General features: G+C 34.7%; 2 protein-coding genes across 2 annotated transcripts in view; both read left to right on the top strand.

Moving 5' to 3' along the window:
- Positions 1–4,671: 4,671 nt before the first annotated feature.
- The window catches only part of LOC133335975 (paternally-expressed gene 3 protein-like), a gene marked incomplete at its 5' end in the record, with an annotated part of 31,071 nt that continues 21,132 nt past the window's right edge, over positions 4,672–14,610 (top strand). Inside the window, 3 exons of the mRNA XM_061544269.1 lie at positions 4,672–5,237; positions 5,569–5,635; positions 6,188–6,633. Coding sequence (XP_061400253.1) covers positions 4,672–5,237; positions 5,569–5,635; positions 6,188–6,633 — 1,079 coding nt within the window. The remainder of the gene's footprint in view (positions 5,238–5,568; positions 5,636–6,187; positions 6,634–14,610) is intronic.
- LOC133335974 (uncharacterized) lies at positions 7,289–9,767 on the top strand. Its single transcript, XM_061544268.1, has 2 exons — positions 7,289–7,294; positions 9,255–9,767. Exons 1-2 carry the CDS (start codon positions 7,289–7,291, stop codon positions 9,765–9,767), a joined length of 519 nt encoding a protein of 172 aa, XP_061400252.1.

The following is a 14,610-nucleotide window of genomic DNA, read 5'->3' as shown; positions in this document are numbered from 1 at the left end:
TACTTATTTCACTACCCAAGATATTGTTATCCATTTTGGTCCTATTAGGCAATCCTATTTTTTCACTACTTTTTCTGTATATTCAATGTCCTATCCTATTTTGAATGCCATCCTCATGGTGGAGAGTATAAAAATTTCGGCCGGGCCGCTCATAACATTTAAAACGTGGATCCATCTTTTGACCTTCTTTATATATATGGCTATGGTTCCATAACCACGGCGGTAGGTTATGGAACCATACGGCGGTTCCGTTATAAAACAAGGATGATAAACCACCATATAACCGAATATGACCCCGCCCCACCCCACCATATAACCGAATATGACCCTCGTCCTCTGACGGCACCAATGAAACGAAGGCGTTTTGCTAGGGTCGGATAATTTTTTGATCAGACTTCGTATATAGTTTATTGCGTCTACGGCGAACATTTGGAGATGTTGCAAATGCAAGAAAACAATTATATGCTCTTCATTTGGATTTTGCCACTTCAAAATGAAACGTGTTGGTCCATTCATAGGTATGATGATCAAATATGTGCAGGGTCCCATGCAAGTTTACATTCTCTTAATTTAAATACACACCCAAGTATTTAAAATTATTCAAGTGACCGGATGTCTGCACCATCAGGGCACTTCCATGTTAGCCATGACAGAAGATGTTAATCAAATTTTATTGGCCAGTTAATTGACAGTTTTGAATGTTGGCAACATCGTAATATGTGTGCATTTAAAAAACCAAATATATTACCTTGAATTCAACTAAACGCATTAGTCTATCATGTTTCTGAAATGTTATAAAAATTAAATTATAATAAAAAATCATATGTTTTTTTTTTTAATTTGAAGGTTTCGTATGTATTTCTTATAGCATAGTACAACAACAATTTAAGATAGCCATTTAATAGATAGTCGTTTAAGTCATAAAAATACGCCCGCTACTTTATTAACCCACCAGCTAGCATTTGTTCCCAATAATGCTGTTTCTACCTAATATAGCTATCTAATGAGTTAAGGCTGCCATGGGCGACACATCTTTATATACTTTCGAAATATTATTTTGATTTATTACCACTCAACAATTAACTAAGCCAATTTAAATGTCCATTAAATTTTAAGTGGTGTTATATATATTTGTTTTGTTTTTATATTCAATGCATTGCAACTAATCTTTGCTCCCAACTCGGCGGGTTGAAAAGTGTAAGTTCCGCTTATGAACTGGGGAAAAACTAATCACGCTTATATTCGATTTTAAAACGCCCCAAAGATAAAATTATGTGGCTAAAGTGTAATAAAACACAACAGCAATCTATGAACAGATATATATTTTTTTAGTTCGAGCAAATTAAGTGATGCTCTCACCTCACACATGTTAGCCGTCAATATTTAGTGGGTAATTAAGTCATTTATAATGATGCAGTCTTCTCTGGGTATCATACTGGCTTCAGTCATAAATCAAATTTTATTAGCACCAAAATATATTAAACAAAAATCCTAAAAGCTATATGAAAATTGACAAAAGACGTGCATCGTCGTTGTTGTTGTTTTTGCATTATTTTTTATAACTATAGAAATTTATGCAATGAATTAAATACACACATAGAGATTTTTTGTTTGTTTTTAATTTCATATCTATTCGAAATATGTTTGAATTAAAATTCATAAATCAAAGCGTTAATTTGGTCCCTTTACCATAAGGATACTGTCATTTATTGCAATGGAGATTGAAAAAAAGAAAACTCATGTTATGATAGGACCTTGAGAATACCGAAAAGTACGTGAGCAAATATGATTGAAATTCCCAAAAATATCTAATCTATCTAGCCGGATGGAGATATTGAAGTTTTTGGTAGTGAGATTTGACATCCATTGAGAATACAAAATACCAAATTACAGATGGACATACATAAATCGACATAGAATTTTAATCTGATCAATAATGTGTTTACTTTGTGGGGTATCGAAAGAATATTTCGAGGTGTTGTAGCGGGTACCCATATGAAACAAATATTACTCTGAAGACGTACATACTACATACACAAAGTATATATCAAATTACTCAGATTCGCGAGTACAACAATTACAAAATTAATATTTGAAAATTTGTGATTGCGCATTGAGACTAAACACTCAAAATCGGGCTTCAAAATTTCAGCAAATCGACATAAGAAACCCCAGTTGCCTCACCCTGGTTTTACCCATTTGTGCATATGTTTGTAACAGGCAAAAGGAAACGAGATTGACACATGGTTCCTTTTGAGAAAATGCATAGAATCACTTTCTAAGTCGATCTATACATGTCCGCCCGTCTGTCCATGCTAAATTGTAAACAAGGTACATGTCGCATTTGTGATGCGAATTGCACGAAATTCCGCACAGCTCATTTATTTGGCCCAAGGACGAACCCTATTAAAATTGGGAAAAATCGGTTCAGATTTATATATATATATATATTTTCGTACGATTTTATGTAAATGCTGCACCAAATTTGGTATATCGTACTGAATTAGGTCTAGAATGGTGTGTGTTAAGTTCCCTTATATATTTTCGTCTGATTTTATATATATTTCGATTTGCACGAAATTTGATATTGTGTACAGAATTAGGTCCAAAATGAATGTGTTAAATTTCCTGAAAATCGGTTCAGATTTAGATATAGCTCCCATATATATTTTCGTTCGATTTAAGGTGAATGATGTACCATAGTCCCTAAAAATATTTCGATTTGCACGAAATTTGGCATAGCGTACTGAATTGAGTCTAGAATGGTGTCTACTAAGTTTCGTAAAAATCAGTTCAGATAAATGGTGTATCAAAGTCCCTATATATCTTTCTATTTGCGCAAAATTTGTCATAGCGTACTGAATTAAGTCGTGAATATTGGGTACTAAGTTTCGGTTCAGATTAAGACATAAGTACTATATACCTTTTCTTCCGTAAGACCCAAAGTTTGTCCGATAGCCACACAATTTTGTGCAATGAACTGATGTTACTATAACTTAGCATGTGGAAGGTTTTTATTGAAATCGGTTTAAATTTGGATAGAGCTACAATATATATTTTCTCCGGATTTTAAGTAAAATTATGCACCAAGAACTCAAAATGTGGCCGGTGTGCACAAAACATGCTGAAATTAGTATAACCTAACCTGTGATAAGTTTCGAAGAAATCGGTTTAGATTTCGATATAGCTTTTATAAATATTTTCGTCCGATTTTAAGTTAATGGTGCACCAATCTCTCCACGTTTATAAGATATTTATCCAAATAATCAACGGGTGTCGAATTGATATTTGCTTTAAATTTATTTATGTAATTGTGTCCCATTGTAAAAAGCAACTCTATATCTGACCAAATGCAAAATTTAGTATAGGTTGCAGAATGATGTGTTTATGGATCCAATTTCATTTTTCTGGCCCTTCAAAAATGCGACATCTGTTAGGATTCATCTGTTGAATATACCCAAAGTTGTGAAGGGTATCATATAGTCTGTCCCGTCCGACTTTACTACTTTCTTTACTGGTTTTACATTAAAGTAGACACAGCTTCCACACAAATAAACTTTGGAGGTAATATCATGAAAAGTTTGCAACGACAGATCTATAAATCCAAAACTATTCAACTATTCTTATGTTCTTTAATAATTCCCGAGTTGAAGAGGGGTGGACCTCGGATTCAACTATTTTAAAAAAAATTGGTAATATTGCCCATATATACCCTATTACTATAAGTGGGAAAGTTTCCTGTAAGTGTGCCCGAATAAAGCCCGAATTGGGTTGGTAAATGTAGGGCTAGTAACCAAAGTTTAAAAAATGTTGACCCGTTGTTCGTGTCAAACCAATCTATTAAATTTTAATTTACATTTTAAAGCCTTCGATACGGCAAATCCCGATTATAAATGTACGTATTTCCTTTATTGTAATGGCTTAGAAGGAACCAACTTTATATACCCACAAGGTATATAAATTTACTCAGTGTATCTAATAACTGAAATTTGATATTTGCGTGTGTCAAATGTCTTCCAGAAGACATTAGAATCTTCAGTATGTTTCGTAAAAAAGAAATAAAAAAATTTATTAGCATATTTTAGAATTTCATATTTTTCACTCACATACAAACGAACATAATGGTTGGGGGGCAAAACAAATTAATACTGACTTAATGTTGGTCGGTACTTTTTGTGTTTTGTTTTCTTTTGCCTTTAGCTGCATGCTGTTTTAGCTAACTGCGATTTTTATACGTATTTGTTTTATTCGCATACAGAGGTAGTGCTTCTTTCTTCTGTTTGTCTGTTGAAGCCATGGAAACATTGTAAGAAGCAAATAAATAAAAATACACAAACTTGTTTAGTTGATATTTAAACAACAACACAAACAGAGAATCGACAACTGAACTTGAGTGCGGTAGGTCTGCTGCTGTGACTGGACCCTGCGAAACATAGTTTTTTGGCTATAAATTGGCAAGTGCGCTGGTCGATGAGTATCAGTTCCTTTGCTCACTTCACAAAGATCACATTCAACATTTTAATTTTCAATTCACTCAAAATGGTTAGTATAACAGAAAGGAGGATCTCTTCATTTGGCATCGAATCGGATTAAATGCAGTTTGGGATATAACAAAATAAAAATAAAATCGTAAATGCATTTCTTAATGTAATAACTTTGTATTTTTTCCAGAAACTTTTCGTAGCTGCTTCTTTTGCTCTTTTGGCCTTGGCTGCCGCTGATGTTAGCCATTTGTCCAATACCTATTTGCCACCTGTTCAACAAACCTACTCGGCTCCTTCCAACGAATACTTGCCTCCTGTACAAAGCACCTACTCTGCCCCCTCGGTCAGCTATTCAGCTCCAGTGCAAACCACCTATTCTGCTCCTGCTGTACAAACCACCTACTCTGCTCCAGCTGTTCAGTCTTTCTCCACCTACTCTGCCCCAACCAGTGAATATTTGCCTCCTGTCCAAAGCACTTACTCTGCTCCTTCTGTCAGCTACTCTGCTCCAGCTGTTCAAACCACCTACTCAGCTCCAGCTGTACAAGCCACCTATTCTGCTCCAGCTGTCCAAACCACTTACTCTGCTCCCGCTGTCCAAGCTACCTACTCTGCTCCAGCTGTGCAAACCACCTACTCGGCTCCCGTCGCCACTTTCCAACAACAATCGTACTCATCTGGTAGCTATTCCTCAGCTGGTGCTGATGTTGGTACTCAATATGCTGCCAACGGTGGTTATGTCTACAAGAAGAAGTAAATCACTTGAGAGCTAAGAAGGGCTTGCAGTTTCAACGAATTATAGTATTTTTCACTCAGCTATATAGTTTCATTTATGCGTAATTGTTATATCCATTTTTTACACATGTAAATTAAATAAATTGAACTTTTTTAAAAAAAATAAATAACGTATATATATATAATTTATTGAAAGCCACTGCAGGGTGCATCGATTTTTTGCAATTGGCTTCTAAAGATTTCTGTATAGACTGAGGTTACTTTTTACTATTTTCTACGGGTTGGTAAATTATCATAAGATATAAACACATTTCTTCTTATTATTACACTATGAAACAAGATTTTGCAGCAAGGACAAATTTTGTTGTTATATTAAGAATCAAGAAGGACAAAATGTCATGATGTTAAGTCAATGTGTGATACAGTTTTTTCTGCAGACCCTACCTTTTTGGGGGTTGTTTTTAGATGACATTTCTTCGGTCAAATCGATATTTCGATGAGTTACAAACGGAATGTCAAAATTAATACCCTCCACCATAGTATGGAGGCATACAGAGGTAGTGCTTCTTTCTTCTGTTTGTCTGTTGAAGCCATGGAAACATTGTAAGAAGCAAATAAATAAAAATACACAAACTTGTTTAGTTGATATTTAAACAACAACACAAACAGAGAATCGACAACTGAACTTGAGTGCGGTAGGTCTGCTGCTGTGACTGGACCCTGCGAAACATAGTTTTTTGGCTATAAATTGGCAAGTGCGCTGGTCGATGAGTATCAGTTCCTTTGCTCACTTCACAAAGATCACATTCAACATTTTAATTTTCAATTAACTCAAAATGGTTAGTATAACAGAAAGGAGGATCTCTTCATTTGGCATCGAATCGGATTAAATGCAGTTTGGGATATAACAAAATAAAAATAAAATCGTAAATGCATTTCTTAATGTAATAACTTTGTATTTTTTCCAGAAACTTTTCGTAGCTGCTTCTTTTGCTCTTTTGGCCTTGGCTGCCGCTGATGTTAGCCATTTGTCCAATACCTATTTGCCACCTGTTCAACAAACCTACTCGGCTCCTTCCAACGAATACTTGCCTCCTGTACAAAGCACCTACTCTGCCCCCTCGGTCAGCTATTCAGCTCCAGTGCAAACCACCTATTCTGCTCCTGCTGTACAAACCACCTACTCTGCTCCAGCTGTTCAGTCTTTCTCCACCTACTCTGCCCCAACCAGTGAATATTTGCCTCCTGTCCAAAGCACTTACTCTGCTCCTTCTGTCAGCTACTCTGCTCCAGCTGTTCAAACCACCTACTCAGCTCCAGCTGTACAAGCCACCTATTCTGCTCCAGCTGTCCAAACCACTTACTCTGCTCCCGCTGTCCAAGCTACCTACTCTGCTCCAGCTGTGCAAACCACCTACTCGGCTCCCGTCGCCACTTTCCAACAACAATCGTACTCATCTGGTAGCTATTCCTCAGCTGGTGCTGATGTTGGTACTCAATATGCTGCCAACGGTGGTTATGTCTACAAGAAGAAGTAAATCACTTGAGAGCTAAGAAGGGCTTGCAGTTTCAACGAATTATAGTATTTTTCACTCAGCTATATAGTTTCATTTATGCGTAATTGTTATATCCATTTTTTACACATGTAAATTAAATAAATTGAACTTTTTTAAAAAAATAAATAACGTATTTTATTTTGAAATTTATTAAAAGCCACAGAAGGTTGCATCGATTTTTTGCAATTGGCTTCTAAAGATTTCGGTATAGACTGCGGTTACTTTTTACTATTTTCTACGGGTTGGTAAATTATCATAAGATATAAACACATTTCTTCTTATTATTACACTATGAAACAAGATTTTGCAGCGAGGACAAATTTTGTTGGGAATGGTCGATTATATTAAGAATCAAGAAGGACAAAAGGTCATGATGTTAAGTCAATGTGTGATACAGTTTTTTCTGCAGACCCTACCTTTTTGGGGGTTGTTTTTAGATGACATTTCTTCGGTCAAATCGATATTTCGATGAGTTACAAACGGAATGTCAAAATTAATACCCTCCACCATAGTATGGAGGTATGGTAATACCTCCATACTATGGTGGAGGGTATAATAAATAATTGTAGCAAAGTTTGAAATCTCTAACTAATAAACTTATTTAGTTAGATGTACTATTCTTCGCATTTTTACAGATTTTTTTTAGACAGTATTACTAAAAAGTAGTTAATTACAATGTACTTTCTTATAAGAACAATTGAAAATATAATGTTAGAAAATTGAAAGAAAAAGACCAAATGTCGACGAAAATGCTATAGAAAATCTATTTCTGATGGTGCGTGTGATATTGAGAGATCAACGCCGAAGCTTACCAGGGTAGGAGCATATTCGGCGAATTTGACTTCTTTTACAAAACTGCAAAAATGTTTAACTAATATTAATTTATTATATATTTTTGAACTAATTTTTATAATTAAGAATCAGAGGACAATAATCAGCCAAAAATTTTGTATATCTGTTCAATAAGTACTGAGATATAGAGCTCTTCCCTTCCCTCCGCCATAAGGTATTTTGGGGATTTTGGACACGTTTTCCAACCGAATTGGCTTTAATTTGGTATTTTGGGTTGTCATCACAGCACATCTCAGTACCTAAAAATATTATGACCCATGTTGCAGGGTAGACCCCCCTATTGGGGAGTACCCCAGTATTAAAGGGATTTTGGGCATGTTATTCCACCGAATTAGCTGTAACTTGGTGTTTTGGGTTCTGACCCATGTTTCAATGTAGCACACATATTGGGGAGTACACCAATACTCATATTTTAGGTATTTTGGACACACTTTCCAGCCGAATTAGCTGTAATTTGGTATTTTCGGTTCACTTTGAAGTGAAGTGAATCTGACCAAATACTTAGAACCTAACCACATTGTTATTTTTTAGCGTAAATATTCACTTCGGTAAGACAAGATTTGGAAAATATACCAGGGTTAAAAAGTGGAGCTATAATCGCTCAAGAAGGTGCAAATATAGCGAAATATTGCCCAGGTTCTGAATATAGAATATAGATTTTCATGGTAGTTGTACAGGGTATCATCTGGTCGGCCCCGTCCGTCTATACTGCTTCGCTCACTGGTCTTATTTTTATTTGAAAATAGACACTCCGAGGAATTTCCATATACCTTTTTGCATTTTATTCCAGTTTTAAGAACATACTTTATATAGGTCCAATAATAATTCTTAATAATTAATCTGTGGGTATAAGTCTGCATTACAAAATATATGTATATAATGTACCGTTATATTCTAAAAGTGTACTTATACCCACAGATAATTTTTATTACATATAGAAATGATATTGCAACATTTGAATTAAATCGGAAGAAACCGTACGTGGGATTCCAGTACTCTTGTTTGGGTCAAATAAATACGCTGTACCAAATTTCATCTTAATCTGACTTTAAATGTGATCTGTATTTTGCATACAATTTTACACCAAAATCAACTCAGATTCTATACATACTCTTAAAAGGAATCATAGGTCTACCTCCATGATGTCCGCATAAATGTAAGAAATCGTCCGGATATACCATTGTTTCCTTTTAAAGTAATTTCCAAAAAAAATGCCATTATAATTGATTTGTCATTCCGAAACGTTCATCTCAGTATAAGACAATTGTTTCATTGAAAATATTAAGAATATTTTTTATGACCATTTTTTATTATTTTATTTGTGAGAAATTAAAGAATACAAAAAAATAACAAACTTGATTTACCCCATTTACTACCATAAAAACACAAGAATTGGCAATTGAGTTTGTGTGCAGTAGTCCGTAATTTGATATCGTGTAATAGTTTTTGGCTATAAATTACCTGCGGTGTTTTACGAAAAACATCAGTCCCTTTACTTATTTCAACAAGATCACTTCTTTGGATTTTAAAAAGTCTATTCCAGCAATATGGTTGGTATACAAATGGAGATTTTTTTAATTCGCCATGATTTTTTATATTTTATAACAATAATTTTTATTTATTACAGAATTTTTTCCTGTTCTCCTGTTTTGCCCTCTTGGCATTTGCCTCGGCCGATGTTAGCCACTTGTTGAACACTTATTTGCCGCCAGTACAACAAAGCTATAAGGCTCCATCGAATGAATATTTGCCTCCAGTTCAAAATACCCTATCACCGCCAGCTCCTTCCCGTGAATATCTAGCTCCTGTTCATAGGACTTTTTCTGCTCCCGTTTCTTTCCATCAACACTCATTCCAAGCAGGTTTTGGTAGACATATTTCAAAACCTTCCCGTGAATATTTAGCACCTGTACAAAGAACTTTCCTTGCTCCTGTATCTTTCCATCAACAATCATTTTCGACCGTTTCTGGCAATCGTATTTCTTCTCCTTCTCGTGGTTATTTAGCCCCTATACAGAAAACATACTCTGCTCCTGCTACATTCTATCAACAATCATACTCGTCGGGTTCTGGTAGCTCTTCATCAACTGGGGTTGATGTTGGTACCCAATATGCTGCCAATGGTGGTTACATTTACTGAATGTGGAATTTTCAGGACTGTAAATTTGCATTATACATTTTTGAAAAAATATTTTTTATTTAAAATATATGTTATTGAAAACATTTCGAATAAATATGTTTTCTTTTTTTAAAAATATTGTAAGAAAATATAACTCCCTAAAATTATTACCGACCGAACTTTTTATACCCTTCACATTTAAAATATGTGAAATTAATGGGGGTTCCTTGAAGAAAACGTATATTAAATTAGGACCTTGAATATACCGAAAAATACGAGAGAAAACGATGATGATCTAGTAAGGGAGCTAGGTTTTATGAGGCCATACCATGGATAATTTTGGGTGAAGTTGCAGATCATTTATTTGGCCCAAGGACAACATCTCTTTACATTTACATATAGCTCTCACATGTAATTTTACCCGAGATGAATTAAGTGGTGCATTAAACTCTCAAGGTATATCCGCTTTAGATGAAAGTTTTCTAATCGTACTAAATTCAGTCTACAATGACGCGTATCAAGTGTCGTTTAAATCGGTTCAGATTTTGATATAGCTAACATATATATTCGCCCGATTTTATATAAAAGGTTCACCAAAGGCGAAACTTTTTTTCTGATTTAAGTTCCATTGAAATCGATGTAGATATAGCTCCCACATTTATTTTCGGCTGATTAAATTTAAATCGTGCACACTACTCACCAGATTTGTCCGATTGAGACAAAATTTGGCATTCTAGATTTAATACGGTAAGTTAACTTTCGTGAAATTCGGTTCAGACTTATATATATTCCATATCTATTTTCGGACGATATTATGTAAATGGTGCACCAAACTCTCCGTATTGGGCTTAGAAAGATAGGAGCTAAGTTTTCTTAGAATAGGTTCAGAATTAGATGTAGCTCTCATATACATATATCCAAATTTATGTAAATGCTGAAAAAGGCAGTATATTTTTATACCCTCCACAACTTTGTTGTCAGGTATTAAAGATTTGTGCAAAGCCAAAAGTTTGTAAAACCACGAAATATCTGTCCAAACCCACCTGTAAGGCTAACGTCAGAGTGCAAGCGAGAAGCGATGCGATACTACATGCTATAATAGTTCATGCTACTTCAATGCTATAGTATGTCAGAGTGAGTGCTATAGAGAGCAAAGCGTGTTGTTTGTTTACATCGCCAATTGTAAACTGGTGTTTGTTCACTCAAGAAGGATTCAGACGAAGAATTTTTCATATCACAAAATATTTTCAAATTAATTTTTAAACGAAAATTAACGAAATTAACAAATGTTTGTTCGTCGATTTCATTAATTTTTTCAAAATTATTTTATTATTATTTAATTAAATTTGGACTTGAGTCCACAAGAACGATGCCAAAAACCGATCATAACGGTAAATTAAACTAATAAACAAAGAAACTCAAACAGAGACGAAGCGAGTTCTTGCTCCAAACCATTGCACAACACGCTTTATCGCTTGCACTCGCTTCGTCTCGCTTGTAGCATAGCATCCACTCTGACAGCACACGCAGAGGTTTATAGCGTCTAGCGGCATATCATAGCATCGCTTCTCGCGCGCTCTCTGACGTCAGCTTAAGTTTACCGATTGTCATATCTCGACTAGCTGAGCCGATCTAGACTGGTGTGTCCGTCCATCCGTCCACTATAATTTGTAAACACGATACAGTTATGGACCAATCTTTGCAAAATTTTGCATGTAGGGCCTTTTCTGGCCAAAGAAGTCAATGACACTTACATATTTACCGGTGTCTACGTATTCAATTATTAGTTAGTAACCTATTACCACACTAGAGGGCGGAAATATAGCGCGGATTGCTTTAAAATTTTTCATGAAGTTCCAGTTATGGTCATGATCAGATAATAATTTTGGGATGAAATCGACCGAAAGCATATATATATATATATATATATTTTAATCGATCTATAAGCCAAAAATCTCAACACACTGAATATTAGTAATATACGGAAAATATGTCAGTGACCTCTTATCGGACAAGGAAATGCAAATATCACGAAATATTGCACAGGATCGGAATAAACATCTGCAATAGTTTATTTGGTAAACATTTCAAAATGCCTATTATCAAAATTGTTTTGGATTTTTAGAATAATCACAAATCAATGATTCATAGAAATTATTCACCTACCATTAATAAAAATGTCAATTGGATATGAAAAGATTTGCTAATTATTAATTGTCAGGAAACCACATTTGTCAATATTAAAATAAGTTGATGGCTTAATTATACTTTGTTTATATTGAAACAATAAAATTATGGATATGTGCATTAATTAGTACGTCTGGAAAGATTGTTTTTTATAATTGCTAATATGATGTGGGTATTCTCAGGATTCCTATTGTCAATGAAGCTAACTTATGTGCGGAATATAAACGTTTACTATATGCTCTAATTTCAAATGCTTATTGCGAAATTATTGTGACTACTACTTCTAAGAATCTCAAGTTTTAATTGTTAAGAATAATTATGTATACTAATAAAAGAGTACAGTGGTTGACTGACTTAAGAATCATCAATGCTCAGGCGAAAGAATCTTGAAATTTTGTGCGAGGGTCACTCTTAGTCCAAATGTGTCAGATAAGGCTGGGTTTTTAGAAATCCGTACAAGAACGACACGAACAGTACTAAATATGGTACATTTGTATTTGGCGAACCGGCAGGGCTAGAACACTTAAATTTAAAATGAGGGACACTGATGGAGTGTAGGCGTGCCAAAGGGGTTTTTTTCGCAATTAAAACAATAAGTTTCCGAAAAGTACTGAAATGTACTGAATTTGTTACAATTTCGTAGCATGTGAACGGATAGAGCTAAAAATTTGAAATGCGAATCAGGGTTAAGAAGCATATATTCTAATAAAAGAGTAAAGTGATTGACTGACTGAATGATTTAACGATTCATCAACGCCCAGACGAAACGGCTGAAGATAGAATCTTGAAATTTTAGGTGAGGGTCACTTTTGGTCCAAAGGTGTCAGATAAGGCTGGGTTTTTGGAAATTCGTACTAGAACGGTACGAAAAGTACTAACTGTGATACCATTTGTATTTGGCGAACCAGTAGAGCTAGAACTCTGAAATATGGTACAAATTTGATTTGAAGGTACAAATCGAGCTGGAATCCAGAAAAGTAACATTACCGTCGGAGTGAAGGATTAGGATATGTACGTAGTTTTGGAAATTGTTTACTTATGTGTAATAGTAAAGCGGATTTGGGTGAAACGATAGAGCTGGAACAATGAAATTTGGAGTTAGGATCATTGTAGGGATGTTGGATTAGGGTCAGGATTCAGTTTAGCAAATTAATACTTATGGGTACTAAATTTGGTACAATTTGAATTTTAGGTGAACCAATAGAGCTAAAATCATGAAAATTGGAGTCAGGATCACTGTGGAGGTGTAGGATTGAAATAGGTAGGAAGTTTTAGAAATTCGTACTAATGTGTACTAAATTTGGTACAATTTAAATTGTGGGTGAAGCTATGAAATCATGAAATTTTGATTTAGGATCACTGTGGAGGTGTAGGATTGGGGTATGTAGGAAGTTTTGGAAATTCGTACTACTATGTACTAAATTTGGTACAATTTGAATTGTGGGTGCACCAATAGAGTTGGAATCCTGAAATTTGCATTTAGGATGACTGTGGGAGTGTAGGTTTGGGGTAGGAAGTTTTTTTAAATAAGTACTACTGTGTACTAAATTTGGTACAATTTGAATTGTGGGTGAACCGATAGAGTTAGAATCCAGAAACTTGGATTTATGATCACTGTGGGGGTGTAGGATTGAGGTATATAGGAAGTTTTGTAATTGGTACTATTGAATTGTGTTTGAACCTATGGAGTTGGAATCCTGAAGCTTTGATTCGAGCTCTAAAGTTTTTTATTGAAACTTTAGAGCTCGAATCATGTACTAATCGAATCGAATTTGGTACTCAATGGTACGATATTAATGTGTGGATTGTTTTTTCTGACATATGCAATTTGCTGTGAAAATAAATAATATGTTAATGCATGTTTAAATATTTCGATATAATGAGGTGGTTTTGGAAGTGTGTATTAGGTACAATTTACTAAATTTAGTACAATTTAAATTTGGAGAAACTTATGGAGCTGGAATCTTGAAATATAAAATTAATATTACCGTCAGAGTGTATAATTGGGAAATGTATGAAACGTACTAAATAGTACTGTATTTGGTGCAATTTAGATTTTTGGTGAACCGATAGAGCTAGGACACTGAAATTTGGAAATAAAATTACTGTTGAGGATTAAGCTATAGAGACAGGATTAAGCGTATTTATGTGTACTATTAGAGAACATGATGGAAGTAGCTAAGAAAATTCTTACTTTGAGTGAGCGGATAGAGATGGGAAATATAAATTTGGAATTACAATTGCAGGATTGAGAAATTATTGGAGTTTCGTACATAAGGATACGAAAAACAGTAAATGTACTAAATATGGCACAATTTTGGTGTGTATGAACAGGCAGAGCGGGAATCCTAAAATTTGGAATTAAAATTAGTGTTGGAAGTGTATGATTGAGACATTGGCATTTGAGTGAACGGATAGAGATGGAAAATTTATATTTGGATTGCTGTTAGAGTACGTGATTGAGGTAGTGTTAAAAATTCAAATTTATAAGTACGAAAAGTACTAAATATTGTACAATTTAGATCTATGTGAACGGATAGGATGTAGACGGATACGTCTACGAAAAGTAATAAATGGTACTAGATTTGGCACAATTTGGAAGTTGGTGAATGGATAGAGCTGGAAGTCGTAAATGTGGGCTCAAGACTATTATTGGAGTGTATGAATGAGGTCGTTT

This window comes from Musca vetustissima, unplaced genomic scaffold, assembly GCF_032173495.1.
Source record: "Musca vetustissima isolate MV318-11 ecotype Yass unplaced genomic scaffold, APGP_CSIRO_Mvet_v1 utg34393, whole genome shotgun sequence".
Lineage (NCBI taxonomy): Eukaryota > Metazoa > Arthropoda > Insecta > Diptera > Muscidae > Musca > Musca vetustissima.
This window is presented reverse-complemented; position numbering and strand designations above follow the sequence as displayed.